Source organism: Peromyscus leucopus, chromosome 3, assembly GCF_004664715.2.
Source record: "Peromyscus leucopus breed LL Stock chromosome 3, UCI_PerLeu_2.1, whole genome shotgun sequence".
Taxonomy (NCBI): Eukaryota; Metazoa; Chordata; class Mammalia; order Rodentia; family Cricetidae; genus Peromyscus; species Peromyscus leucopus.
In genome coordinates this window covers 127,048,467-127,063,650 of record NC_051065.1, presented here as the reverse complement: position 1 = coordinate 127,063,650, position 15,184 = coordinate 127,048,467, and the positions used below count along the sequence as shown (strand labels likewise).

The window sequence follows — 15,184 nt, the reverse complement described above, 5'->3', positions numbered from 1 at the left end:
AGATCCAGAACAGGCACCAAAACTACACAGAGAAACCCTGTCTCGGAAAAAATTTCTTTTTAATAAATTTAGATATACATATATATGCAAACTATAATATATCACCCTGTATATCCTTTACTTCCTATTAGCCTTAAGCTAAGTTTTTTAAAACAACTATTTTCCAGATTAAATAATTTTGTTTGTAAAAGTACAAACATGGCCAGTATAAACTTCTAGAGACATCACAATAAGGAGGCCTTAAGCATTTTTCAAAATAGGTATTTATTACAAAAGTTATACAAGTGGAATTAATGAAAGTTATTATGAAAATTTAAAAATAACTTGTATTCTCCCTCCAAGAAAGCATATTCTGCCGTTTACAGCTCTGACTGGCAGTGTGTTCCGACAGTACAGAGAACTGCTCTCCAACAGTCCACACCACTCAAATACAGGCGTGTGACAGAAGCCAGAGTCACTACAGTAAAGTCTTTTTCAAAAAACAAGTTCATTGTGAAGCTAGACACTAATAACAGAATAAGAATTTTTTGAAACAAAAGTGGTTCATTTTGTCATTTTCTCATTATGTTTTATCTTCAAAACATTTCAAAACCCAAACCGAAGACTCCTCCCACTACCTGTGAAGAGACTAAAAAGCATCATCGAGGATTCGGTGGACGCCTCACTAACCACTGGTATAGCACACCACAGCCACAACCAGCTGCCACACGTCAGGAAGCCGGCTCAGCCCACAACCCCGAGAGGGAGGTGTGCGGCCCTGGGCATTGAGAGAGGCCCTCTTTACAGAACCCAGGGCGCCCTAAGGAGCAGCTCCCGAGTGTCTCCACCCTAGCTGGCTCCCTCTGAGCTGCAGAGCACCGGCCTCCATAACCCAGTAGCAGTCATTAGCAGTGACCTCACAGGGCGCTGATACGGCCGCTTCCCACAGCACCAGGCGGTAAAAAGGTTTCCTGTTAGTGACACTCAGGAAGGCAGCAACCACCCGTCCTGACAAAATACAGTCCACTCTTCATCCAATGCAACCCTCAACACTGCCTTAAATGGCCCCAAACAAGAACAGCATCTGGGCTATAAATAACTTAGCAATACAAAAGTTCTATTATCTTTAATAAACTGAGCTACTTTCAATTACAGAAATAATTTAGTTATATAAATTACCACTTTAAGCCTCAGAGGCAAAACAACAGGGAATTTATGTTGATACATTTTAGGATAGTTTCCCACAGCTTTAAAAAAATGTTTAAACATTGAAAGAAATGAAGGGTTCCTGATTTAAAACATAAGATGCAGCCAAATAATCAGACTGCTTTTAATGGAAAGGGGGATTGCTTTTCCCTTAATCTTACCATTCAGGGACCTAGGATCAAATTCCTAAACCTCTACACACAAAGCAAACAAAAACCCAGTGCCAGCCTTTCCCTCCACAGGTTCAGACGAGTCAAACTGCTCGGGAAGCTGTAAGAGAAAACCCCAGGGCTTGAAGGAGAACTGACACTTTTATTTTTTGGTATATTTTATAAAACACATCAATCGTATTTATAAACCAAGGGTAACTTCTCAGGATTGTGGGAAATGAGGCAAAGCATTCTACAACCAGCTGTTTGGTGATTTTTTTTCTCACCGTCACCTAGAATGTTCTAACTCCACTACTGTCAACGGGCACCCACCCTATCACTGACCGTAGCTGATCCCGCACTGGACCTGGACAGCTGGGCAGTCTAGACGAGAACTCCAGGGTGAGGCCCACTGACCAAGCCCCCAGCCGTCTACAGAAGCAGGGGTGTCCGCTCTCCGGCCGGCTGTTCCTTCTGAAAGAGCTCTTTGATCTGAGTGAGTCGGCCATACAGCCTCTCTCTCAGCGGAGGGATATGGTGGCTGGGGTCCAGAATGTTAGTCACTCTGCGTTCTCTCTCTTGCTTCCACAGCTTGTAGGGATGGGGTGGGAAAGGTGGCTGTCCCCTTTCTCTCCGGATCTGCAGTGTAATTCCACTGACGGCCAGCATCCCCCACACGGCCAGGACGAGGAAGTCTAAAGGGAAGAAGTAACTTTGTACTCATGTGCTCATGGAGACAGTGTCTCAATCTATAGCTCAGACTATACTTAAACTTTGGTAATCCTCCTGCCTTGCCCTCTTGAATACCAAGATTATAGACATGAGCCACCAAGTCCAGATATTTTTATTTAAAAAAAACAAAACAAAACAAAAAAAACCCACAACTGTAGTCAGGTGGTGGCGCACACCTTTAATCCCAGCACTCGGGAGGCAGAGGCAGGGGAATCTCTGTGAGTTCGAGGCCAGCCTGGACTACAGAGTGAGTTCCAGGACAGCCAGGGCTACACAAAGAAACCCTGTCTCAACCCCTCCCCCCAAAATTGTATATTTTCAGTGTGTGCAGAGTCACGTGTGTGGGAGCCTGAGTAGGCAGCAGGTGTCTGTCTCTATGGCTTGGCACCGTCATGTCTGGACAGCTCTCCCATTGACCCTGATCTGACAGCAAGCCCCACCCACTGAGTCACACACGCACTGTCCAGCTCGCCTTTCCTGGGTTCCGGGACCTGAACTCGGGTCTTCATGGTACGGAGCAAGCACCTGACCCACTGAGCCATCTCCCTGGCCCCGAGTCCTTCTCTTTTTATCTTCCCTCACCCCTTTTATTCCTTTTTCTTTTCATTTTGTTTTTAGGATGGAATTCTGTAGTCTGACTTAGAACTCACTATGAGCCTGTGTTAGCCTCAAATTCATGGCAATCCTGCTTCGGTCGCTGAATGCTGGGAGTGCAGCTGTACACCACGACACCTGCCTCTGATTGTTTAACTTCTAATGTGCAACGGGCTAAACCCACGTCTTCCTTTCCAGGGTTGGACTTGTGTCCAAACATGTATTTCTGCACTTACAAGTAAGGTGTGAGGAGATACCACAGACTTCTACTACAGGCATCCAGAAAGTCAAAGCAAGTGGTGAAAAGTTGGCTGTCTTGCTCCCTGGAGCTCCAGCCTTACATGTGTGTGCAGCGCCCACAGACATGGCTGCCCCAGTCACTCTCCACATACACCAGTCCTCTCCAGGGGGCGGGGTGGGGACAGACTGCTCACACAGGGAACACAGTATGGCGTGAGATGATGCCCAGATTCCAATGAGCGTCCAGCAAAGACGTAGCTATGGGAACGCCATTGCCTGTGCTGGGTGTAGACTTTCCAGAGTGGCTGCCTTGGAGTCACCCAAGCTCTTGAAGACAACCTTTTGCCCAGGCTCTGTAATTAAGCCCAAAAACTCACTGGGTCTCCACAGGGAACTCTGGTGGAACCATCCTTGTAGTGGAGAACTTAGAAGGACAGGGGTAGATACCTCTACCCCCAGGGAGAAAATTCTCTGAACACAAGGTCTCCACTGCTGACCTCTCATCCAAAGGGGAAGATGTGGATTGTTGCTAAGTAGAGGCAAAGATTTGCCCTAAACATTCCCAACAGGCCCTGCTGGGCCATTCCTAAGCCCCCAGTTCTAAGACACGCTTTCCTGCAATCAACAAAACCTGAAAACCCTGTAGATGTGTAGTGCATCATTTGTTTCCTTTAAAAGGTAACAAAGGCCACCGTGTGTTGGGGTTCACGCCTGTCATCATCTCTGGAAGGCTTGAGACAGGGTGATCACGGTGAGTTTGAGGCTAGCCTCGGCTACAGAGTAAGACCCTGTCTCAAAGACAACTTAAGATAGAAAGTCAGTAATGGACAAAATTGTCTAATTAAGGCAACTACATGATCACTAATTGAAAATAAATACAATCTTCATTAAGGAAATGAAGGAATACATTTTAAATTAAATTAGGATACCTTTCTCATTCCTCATCTGCCCCCACCCATGGCTGTCAAAAGCTTCCCCATCTGAGTGAGAATGAACAGGTATGCCAGCTAACAAAGTCCGCTTAGATGTTTAGAAAGAGACATTTGAATCCTTTGCTTATTGGCAGAGCACTCTCATGGCATCTGAACTGTGTTTCATCTTTCAGCCCCAGGTGATGCCTGCGTGCTCCTGGGAGGGTGGGTTAGTAGTCGGCGCACCTATTCGAACATCACTCTGATTTCTGGATTCAAGAATCTTACCGTTAGTCTGGAAGGGCACTCTGATGAAAGCTCCTCGGAAACCCGTGTTGAGAGCTCTCCTGAGGACGTTCAGAGTGATGTAGGAGAGGCTTGTGGACACGTAACTGTCAACAGCCAACACCACAGAGTAGGAGCCCACAACGCCACAAGCCAGGATGTTCAGCTGTGGAAGAGCAGAGGAGACAGGGTGTCACCCACACAGCAAGACCAGCCTCAGCTCTCACCACTGCCTGGTGCTATGGAAAGGACCCAAGACAGCAATGACAAGGGGTAGTAAGAAAACAAGTAAAACCCACATTTAATGTCCAGAATGGGTTTTATTCTTTGAGAATTCTGACAGCATTATTTTTATCAAATTCTTTCCTGTCCCCTAACTCCTCCTGGCTCCTCCCACCCCCCATAGTAGGTTCTTACCACACTGTTTGGGCTATCAAAATAGGGTTGGCTCAGTGGTTCAGAACACTTGCTGCTCTTGCAGGGGACCTGGCACCCAAGTGGATATTCAGATCTGACAGCCTCTTCTAGTGTCTGTGGGCACCAGGCATATGCTAGGTAAAAAGTTAAACACTGTACATTGATACAGCCAATGACACCATTCCGTAGGATTCTGCTACATGGTGACTGGCCCTCCAGGTCTGGGCAGTACACTTTGATGTCTGAACCATAGCAAAATTGTCTAACAATGTCCTTAGAATGTAGTGCTGCCACCGAGCAATGCACAGCTAGACTGTAGAAAACAATCTTCCCCAAAAAACTTCCACAGTAAAATCTAATCAGGGACCCACTCCACAGAGGCGGCTAAAGCTGAAGCCTCTTTGGGCTGCTGCAGTGGAGGAAGGTGGTTGGCTCTGCTCCCGGTCCTGGAAGGCACTGATACTCTGAGGACAGGGGCTGCACAGATGCCAGACAGACAGACAGATGATGCAGATGGCATCCTTCCTGATTCTTTATCCTCTTACAGGAAACAAGCCAGTAGGCTTATCTACCTGACGGCCCTCTGGCTGACCAGTCCAGGCTGGTCAGGTCCGTTAAAGCTGGTCCAGAACACGCTTACTTGGCATCAGGCCTGTCGGTTCCCTCTCTTTGTTTAAGTGGACCAGTCCAGAGTCAGAGGAGGGAGCCCACCCCAGGCCACCAGAGACAGTTCGCAGTCCCAGCCCTTGGGGGTTGAGATGGGTTCAGTTTCCCTTCCACACTGGTGTGTTGTCTGTGTGAGTAGGGGGTGTGTGTCCCCTCCATACTGGTGTGTCCGTTTTTGTGTATGGTATGTGTATGTCCCCTCCACATTAGTATCTGTGTGTGTATGGGGAGGGGTCCCCTCCATACTGGTATGGTGTGTGTTTGAGGTGTGTGTCCTCTCTGTACTAGTATGGTGTCTATATGTGGGGGCGGCGGGAGGGGTTCGTCCCCTCCACATTGGTGTGGTGTCTCTGTGTGTAAGGTGTGTGTATGGGTTATGTATACCAGCACTTTTGCTTTTAATAAAACTTGCTAAGAGTGTGACTTCTTTCCTGCCTTTTAATTCTTTAATCAGTGGAGAAAGCAAACCTGACTTGAGACCCTTACATAACCACTTTGTTTGAAGAAAAACAAGGACAAACACACATGATAATCACAGAACTTCCTCAGCCCAGATAACCACAGACCCCTCTGCTGTGGGATGGTCTGTATGTCAAATGTGTTGCTCTGATTGGTCAATAAATAAAACACTGATTGGCTAGTAGCCAGGCAGGAAGTATAGACGGGACTAACAGAGAGGAGAATTGAGAGAACAGGAAGGTGGAGGGAGACACTGCCGCCATGACAAGCAGCATGTGAAGATGGCGGTAAGCCACGAGCCACATGGCAAGGTATAGATTTATGGAAGTGGGTTAATTTAAGATGTAAGAATGGGATAGCTAGAAGCCTGAGCCATTAGGACAAACAGTTTAAATAATATAAGCATCTGTGTGTTTATTTTATAAGTGGGCTGTCAGACTGCTGGGGCTTGGCGGAACCCAGAGAGAAAACTCTCCAGCTACACCCCTCCCTGGCCAATACAACACAAAAAGGATTCAATGAGTGATTCCCTGCAGGCTGGATGGGTGTGTTAATGAGTGAAGCCAACTGTACTGAACACTCACTATTCTTAGGCAGCCCATGAAGATGACGGGAATGAGCAGAGCTATGCAAGAGAACGACACCCAGTACACTCCATCGTCATGAAAAACCTTTAGATTTCCTGGAAAAACATAGAAATCAAGAATAAACAAGATGTTCACAAATTAAATTTCATTGTCTCGGTGTCTGTCCACAAACACAAGGCTTAAAGTGCCAGCCAGGGAATGTGCTGGCAGCCAGCACACTGGTTTTCTTTAATGGTCAGTGTAATCAACACACACCCTGTGTCTGTTGGTTTGTTTGTTTGTAGACAGGGTTTCTCTGTGTAACAGTTCTGGCTGTCCTGGAACTCGCTCTGTAGACCAGGCTGGCCTTGAACTCAGAGATCCGCGACCTGTCTCCACCTCCCCAGTGCTGCAATTAAAGGTGTGTGCAGCCTCACCCAGCTGACTTAGTCTCTTTTTAAAGGCATGCTTTAGAAAGTGGAGGGGACCTAGAGGATGACGTGAAGAGGCTGCCATACACACCCCCTGCCCTCTTCCTCAGCCCTGTGGCTCGGGTCTGATTCCTACACCCAAAGTGGGAAGATTGGATTATACTGTGTGAAGTCTCCTTGTCTCTCTTCCAGCTCCAAGCTTTCATGATCTGTAATGGGGGGATCCCCACAGACAACATTCAAAATCAAGATTTGAACCACTAAGCCAATTCCTGCTCATAAGGAACTCCAGGACAGGCTGGCATGGGCCGCCAGGGTGTGGGCCGCCAGGGTGCGCCATGCACTTCCTGCTGCTACAATCCAGTGGGCGACACACCTTGGGTGACCCAGAGCTACAGGGGTCCTCTTCTGCAGAATAGGTTAAAAAATCTGCATGTGGTGACAGACACCTGCACTCCCAGACACTTGGGAGGCCGAAGCAGGTGTGGTGGTGCACTCGGGAGGCAGAGGCAGGAGAATCTCTGTGAATTCAAGGCCAATGTGGTCTACACAATGAGTCCCAAGCTAGTCAGAACTACACAGTGAGATCCTGTTCCCAAAGGGAAAAAAAAGTAAACAATTTTTAAAAACTGGGTCCTCTGCAAAATAGAAGGAACCCTGCAGAACCAGCCTAGAGCTGCCTGAGGAGCACTTGGAGGTGGAAATGACAAAGGGCGGAGTGGAGACGGAGCAAGAGAACACTGGTCACAGCACCAGGTTTCAAGTCAGTGCCATCAGAGCAGCACTGGTCATCGGTGAGACATACTGGGCATGACGCTGAGGATTTAAAATGTTCAAAAGGTCACTGGCTCACACCTGTAATCTCAGGTCAGGTCAGGAAACAGAAACAAAAGGATTGGCATGAGTTGAAGCCAGCCTGGACTGCAAAGAAAGACCTTGTATCAAAATAAATGAAACTGAAAGAAAATTTAAAAATAAAATAAAAATAAAACCTCTGTTCTGCCCTACGAGCCCCGTTACCTACCTTACCTGTAACAGAAGTCCCAAGAAAGCCATTCTGAGGACATTCTAAGATCCCCTAGGAAGGTGCTCTGAGAAAAGGACTCTTAATCTGAGCTGACCCTCTCTAAAAGTGCCAGGCCATCAGTGCGCGTGCCACGGCTCTTCAGAAGGCAGAGATAAGCAACACACTCCAGGATCCTGATTCCTGACTAGCTTCAGTGCGCGCGTGGTGTGTACACACACACACACACACACACACACACACACACACACACCGCCAGCATGAGAGTCATTGTCTCCTACCCAGAGGAGTGAAGAAAGTCCCAGAAGAGACGAGGAAGCCCAACACGAGTCCAACGCACAGCATGCAGAGCATGAGGGTTCCAAACCGCCACCATGAGGCCACCAGGAAGATCCCACCAACGCTGCCGGCTACAGCCGTGAGGACCAGACGAACTGCACACGGAAGAAGGCACAGGAAGGTGGATCAGTGGGCTTCAACCTCAACTTCAGCCTACATGTCCTTAAAGACACTGTCACCCCAGGGCTGGGGACAGACCAGCTTGGTCAGGAAGAACCTTAAATGGGGGCTGGGGGGCGGGGCGGCGTGATTGGGGAGGCTGAGGATGTGTCTCGGTGGGTCGAGTGTTTCCTGGCGTGAAGCTCTGGGTTCCATCCCCAGCACTAATGTGAAGGATCAGAACCTCATGGTATCCTCTGCTACACAGTGAGTTCGGGGCCAGCTTGAGTTACATCAGGCACAGTCTCAAGAAATAATGAAGTGTTTGAGCTGTTTCCCCCCCAGTGGGGAATGTGTGCTATCTGGGGCCTTACTGTGTAGCCCAGGCTGGCCTTAAACTCATGCTGACCCTTCTGCCTCCGCCTGACACCTACTGGAGTAACAGGTCCATGCCACCCACCCAGGTTTTCTGTTTCTGTGGCCCTGGGATCTTACCTGGCCAGGCAAAAGCTTTACTGGTGAACCACTCCTGGCTTGTACCTCTTGTTTGTTTGATTTTTGTTGGTTTGTTTTTCTAAGACAAAGTTTTTCTGTATAGTCCTGACTGTCCCGGAACTCGCTCTGTAGACCAGGTTGGACTGGAGCTCAGACATCCCACTGCCTCTGCCTCCCAAATGCTGGAATTAAAGCTGTGCACCACCACCGCCCTGGCTTGGTTTTGTTTTTTGAGACATGGTTTCACTATGTAGCACAGGCTACTCTCAGATATTTAATCCTCCTGCCTCAGCTTCCTAGTGCTGGGATTACAGGCGTGTGCCCTAGCACTAGCTCTTTGCTGTACCCAGGAGAGCAAGCCGGGATGTGGAGTGCTGTTCCAGGCACAGGTTGCCCCTCATCCCACACTTGATGCTTATGACACACAGCCCGGGTAAAGAGGGGAGGCACAGTGGATGCAAACCCAGCAGCTTCCTGTCTGCACATCCAGCTAAACCGTCACCGGGACTCACCATCATACTCCAGGGGCGTCAGTCTGGTGATGAGGATGTAAAAGAAGAACCCCAGGAAGATGAAGCCAATGAAGAATAATTCTAGCAGGAACCATCAGGAAATGGGAAACAAGTGAAAACGTTCGTCAGGCATCTGCACAGCACAATGGAGGCATCTAATCTACAAGTCTGTGCCAAGCATCTAGAACTCATACACCAGGCCGTTCCCAGAAGAACAGTTACCGGGAAGGCAGGGAAACGTTAAAAGTCAGTAGTAACAGTTTTATTATTAAATGGATAATCAATGTTCTAGGCTGCATCATCAGACACTAGCTGTATTGGCCTGTGCTGTACCTCTTACATAATTTAATGGTTATTTGCTAATTTCATGGTTCATTTATCATGCTTCCCTCTTCTTTGAGAAAGAGTCTCCTTTATGTAGTCCAAGCGAGCCACAGAGTAGCAGAATGAGGGTCTATGTGGGAAATGGTACCTGTTTTCCAGAATCTGTGTCCAAAGAAACAAATGAAGAGCCCAAGCAGGGCAAGCAGAGTGAAGAACACTTTGGTGGGTACTCTTCCTTAAAAATACGTAAATAGATAAATAAAAATTAGTGGGTCAATGCATCTTCATTAATCAATAAGCAAAGCAGGATAGAAAGGAAGATGAACTGGCTTGAGAATCGTTAACTCCACACAAGATCAATGTTCTTAAAAATATCCTTGTTCCCCTAATGAATTAATCTGTGCAGGTGATTACGCCCAACCGCTGCTTTTTATAACAAGGAGAACCAGACAGCGCATGCTCCTGGCACCCACGGTGTTTCTTTAGGAAGGGTATGGAACCAGACAGCGCATGCTCCTGGCGCCCACGCTGTTTCTTTAGGAAGGGTATGGAACCAGACAGCGCATGCTCCTGGCGCCCACGCTGTTTCTCTAGGAAGGGTATGGAACCAGACAGCGCATGCTCCTGGCGCCCACGCTGTTTCTTTAGGAAGGGTATGGAACCAGACAGCGCATGCTCCTGGCGCCCACGCTGTTTCTCTAGGAAGGGTATGGAACCAGACAGCGCATGCTCCTGGCGCCCACGCTGTTTCTTTAGGAAGGGTATGGCAGAACATGTGCCTACGACAAGTCTGTGTGGTCAACAAATAAACTGCAGGGAGAAAAGTGGGGCGACTCAAAGAAAATTCCTCAGCTACAACCTGACTCAGCCACTGTGGTGATGCATGCCTGTCACCCCAGCCCCGAGAGGCTGAGACAGGAGGATCACTGCATATTCAAGGCCAACTGTGCTACAGTCAGAGTGAGGCCTGTCTCAGAAACACTGAGCAATGGGGGCTGGAGAGACAGCTCAGAGGGTAAGAGCATTTGTCGCTTTTACAGAGGATGCAGATCCATTCCCAGCACCCACATGGTGGCTCACCAACAGCTCTAACCCCAGCTCCATAGGATCCAATGCCCTCTTCTGGCCTCTGCTGGCACTGCACTCACAGAGTGCAAAGACCATGTGCAAGCAAAACATCCACATACATAAAAGTAAATAAATTACTCTGATGTTTTAAAAAAGATAGCCCTTATCAAGAGAAAACACCATTCACCAAATTCACCTTCCTTGGAAACCCTTCAAAATGAGCATGAGGAAATGATCCTTGTATAAGTAGAGATGCAAAACACCTACACACTCTGAAAAACTTACAGATTGGCCACAAAGTCAAATACATCAATTGCTCCAGAGTGTCCAATGGAGAGAGCGTGAGGACATGTGTTTAAGCTACAGATGAAAGGCATAAGGCCAGTCTGTGAATCAGGGCAGATCCACAGGACAACTGCATGAAGGATAAAAATGCACATTCTGCTTCAGAACGTGGGTGACTGTCACCAAAACCATGGAGCTGGGTGGAGAGTTCTGCCTGCCTGGTTTTTCTTCACATTAAAAACCTGGGGGCGAAGCAGACAGCTTAGCTGGTGAAACGCCCCCCAAGGCCGAGGAGGGGTTCAGGTCCACATCCACATAACAAGTGGATGTGGCAGTGAATGCCTCCCTGTTGTGGAGGTGGAGAAGAGGATCCCTGGGGCTTGCCGGCCACACTAGAGAGCTCCAGGTCTGTGAAAGACTCTGTCTCAAAAGATGACGTTGAGAGTGACATAGGAAGACATCCAACACCAACCTCGGGCCTCCACACGCACACGCATGTACACACACATATGCACACACACATGAACACTGCCTTAGTTACTGTGCTATTGCTGTGAAGAGACATCATGACCACAGCAACTTTGAAAATAAAGCACTTAATTGGGGCTTCCTTACAGTTTCAGAGGGTGAGTCCAGGAGCATCCTATCACGGTGGAAGCATGGAAGCAGGCAGGCCTGACTGTAGCAGGAGCTGAGAGCTCACATCTTACCCATAAGCCGGAAGCAGAAAGAATGGGGCTGGGCCTGGGCCTGGCGTGGGCTTCTGAAACCTCAGTGCCCAGTAATACATCTCCTCCAACAAGACCACACCTCCTGATCCTTCCAAAACAGTTCCACCAGCGGGGGACCAAACATTCAAATATATGAGCCTATGGTGGATGGTGGCCGTTCTCATTCAAACCGCCATCACACACACACACACAAACACACACACACACACACACACACACACACACACACGGAGTAGTTTCTAGTAAGTAGCATGTAAGATCACCAAGATAGCGGGGGTTGCCCGAGACTATACAGAGAGTTACCCATTGTTCTGGCACGGAAGAGGAGCTCTCCCCTGTCACAGACCCAGATAGAAGGGTAAGGGAAGAATTACTCACATTAACCTGGGGGTGGGGAAACTGTCCTAAGAATCTAAGCCATGTATGGTGACAGACGCCTGTAATCCAAGCACTGGGGAGGTGGCCGAAGGGAGCCAGGTGGTGAAAGGTCATCCTCAGTACAGAGCAAGTCTGAGTGACCTCAGAACACCCCTAGAAACATTGTATTTAATTTCCCATGGACAGTATAAATCTTGCTCTCCTAGATAAGATTTTTTTTCTGTGATTCACAAGTTTTTTTTTTATAGTAAAGTGTCCTCAGTGCTGGATTAAAGGTGTGTGCCACTGCTGCCTGGCATGTAAAGCTTTTTTTAAAGTTAAAAAAAAAGCTACCAATTAATTAACTGAAAATTTAAAAACTAGAATCTAGATATAACAGTGGCAGTGTGAACAAAGAGTGAACAAGTCAGAAAAGCCAAAGCTTGCCTTCAGCCATCAGGGACCAGAGGCTCTGACCCACAAGCCAAGGCCTGCAGGAACAAGCAAGGTGGACACACCCTCCCTGCTGTGTGCCCTGGAAGGGCCTGTTCCGTGTTAAACTTGAACTAGCATCCCCGAGAGCCTCCACTTGGGCTTGAAGGACAACTGGGCATGGAGAGGGCGGGCCGGGGACCTACCAGCAGGGGCTTGAGGGAGAAAGCTGGAGGAACCCCAATGGGCAAGCTCACACTCGCAGGAACCCGCTCTTTCTCTCAAGGATCTTGAGCAGGGGTGGCTGTGTTTGAGTCAGGTGACTGTCTTTGTGTGACCACATGAGTCAGGTTCTGGAACCCTCTCCTGGGCCCTCTGTGCACATCCTTGCAAAGTTTAGTCTCAACAAGGGTCTCTAAAAACTCCTATGAGCAAGAACTAGCCTCCCTGTTACCTGACTGCACTAAATATCTAACAGGATCCCCGTCCTCCACCCACCCTCAAAGTGACATCGATCACCTTGGCGCTCTTCAGCAAGAATCCTGACACTGCACTTCATACCGAACCCCACCCCGACATCACCCCTCGTGACCCTCCTTCCACCAAATCCCCTGCTACCTGATTATCAATCCCACCCGCTTGCGCTGTCTTTAGAGCCCTCCACCTCGCTGCAGTGACATCATCCCATTGGAGGAAGCCCCCTTCTTCCTCACAGCTTTACCAAGAGTCACTGGGGGCAGGATGGCAGCTCAGTGGCAGAGCTGCCCTGCTTGGCCGGCATGCACAAGGCCCTACATTTAGAATAAATTACCGAGGAAGGAAACGGTTGAGACAAGGGCCTCATGAAGCCCAGGCTGGCCTCAAATTTTCTATATGCTGAGAATGACCTCAAACAACTGATCTTCTAGCCTCTACCACCCATGTGCTGGGAACACGGGTCCAAGTGTTTTTAACAGTGGATACAACTCTAGCAGAGGGAAGAAGCTAACCGCTGGCTCTACCACAACCAACGACTCTTTAGAGGGAAGCCCCTTGTAAGAGCTACTGGACTTTCCCCCACCCTGTCCTGTTTGCCCTCACTGGCATCAATGACCCCCGTGCTTCGAAGCCAGTGGTGGCTTTTCAACAGGGCTTCTCCTCAGCTTTAACACGGCTGGCCACATTTGCTCTTGACAAGCTTTCTCACACTGCCCTCAGGAAACATCGATTTCTGCCCCACCCCACCCCCCTCTTCCTCAGCCACCTCAGCAGGACCTTTCAGGCCCCCCCTTCTCTCCTTTTCCACATTCTCACTCCCAGCAGGAAGCCAACGGGCTGTGGCCACACATCCTGAGCCAGATATTCTCCAGTCCTAGCCGTCCCTGCTGTGTGCCCTGGAAGGGCCTGTGGCAACGTCTCATGGGGCTCTCAAACGAGCAGGTCCCAAAGTGACTTTCAAAGCGTGCCCCAAGCCCAACACCAAGGCCCTTCCTACGTTAGTGCGTCAGCTCTCCCTCTCTAGCGTCAGCTCAAGCCAAATCTAAGCCGCAGTTTCTTTTCCTATTGCTGGGATAGAAGCAATTTAACAGAGAGAGCGTTGCCGGGCCATGGTGGCGCACACCTTTAGTCTTAGCACGCAGGAGGCAGAGGCAGACAGATCTCTGAGTTTGAGGCCAGCCTGGTCTACAGAGTGAGTTCCAGGACAGCAGGGCTACACAGAACACAGAGGCATTCTGTCTCAAAAAACCAAACAGAACAAACAAACAAGAAAGACAGAGAGAGGAGGGGGAGGGGGAGCAACTCTTCCGGGTCACATTTCAGGGGTGCAGCCCTTCACGGTGGGGAAATCGCAGTAGCGGGAACTTGGGGAGCTGGTCACACTGCACCCGCAGTGAGAAAGCAGAGTGACGAACACCTGGCTAATGCTCAGCTCACGTTCCCCACCTTACACAGTACAGGTTCCTCATCCGGGGAACGGTCCCGCCCATGTATGTGTGCATGCAACTTACTCTCAAGTGACTGGGAAAGACAGGCAAGTGTGCACTGTGCACACACAGTAAAGGAAGGGAAGTAAACAGCACTGCACAGTAACTGACCCCGAGAGAGCAGGGTGAGGAGCATGCACACTTCTTTATATTACCTTCCATCGTTCCTGTGAAATTATCTCAAAATAAAGTGTAAGCAGGTGCACCACCTGCTGTGGGACGGTCTGTATGTCAAATTGCTCTGAATGGTCAATAAATAAAACACTGGTTGGCCAGTGGCCAGGCAGGAAGTAGGTGGGACAAGGAGAGAGGAGAATTGTGGGAAGTGGAAGGCTGAGGCAGAGAGACACCGCCAGCTGCCGCCATGACCAGCAGCATGTGAAGACGCTGGTAAGCCACCAGCCACATGGCAAGGTATAGATGTATGGAAATGGATTAATTTAAGCTATAAGAACAGTTAGCAAGAAGCCTGCCACGGCCATACAGTTTGTAAGCAATATAAGTCTCTGTGTTTACTTGGTTGGGTCTGAGCGGCTGTGGGACTGTGGGACTGTGGGAAATTTGTCCTGACTGTGGGCAAGGCAGGAAAACTCTAGCTACAACCACCTGTGCACACCCCACCCCTCATAACCTCTCCACTGACATCGTTCTCCTTAAACCACAGCATCCCTCGCCTGCATCACTTCAGGAGCCTCCTGACGCATCTGGCTGTTTCTGTTCTCCATTCTCTTTTCTCCTCAGGCACTGGGTGACCCCAACAGTGCCTGAGTCAGATCAGGATGCCTCCCCTATGGTCAAAACCTTCCAGTGCTTTCTGTCTCCTCTAGAAGGAAAACTAGAGCCCACTCTGCCCCTCAAGGCCCACCTGGAGCCACCACCCCGCACCCTTGGCCTCACAGCTCCTGTCCTCCAGCCACTG

General features: G+C 49.0%; 1 protein-coding gene across 1 annotated transcript in view; it reads right to left on the bottom strand.

Moving 5' to 3' along the window:
- Positions 1-1,090: 1,090 nt before the first annotated feature.
- The window catches only part of Tm7sf3 (transmembrane 7 superfamily member 3), a 34,140-nt gene continuing 20,046 nt past the window's right edge, over positions 1,091-15,184 (bottom strand). Inside the window, exons 7-12 of the mRNA XM_028891636.2 lie at positions 9,577-9,663; positions 9,105-9,185; positions 7,941-8,093; positions 6,223-6,320; positions 4,100-4,262; positions 1,091-2,029 (exon numbers count right to left, since the gene is read on the bottom strand). Coding sequence (XP_028747469.1) covers positions 1,767-2,029; positions 4,100-4,262; positions 6,223-6,320; positions 7,941-8,093; positions 9,105-9,185; positions 9,577-9,663 — 845 coding nt within the window. The 3' untranslated portion in view covers positions 1,091-1,766. The remainder of the gene's footprint in view (positions 2,030-4,099; positions 4,263-6,222; positions 6,321-7,940; positions 8,094-9,104; positions 9,186-9,576; positions 9,664-15,184) is intronic.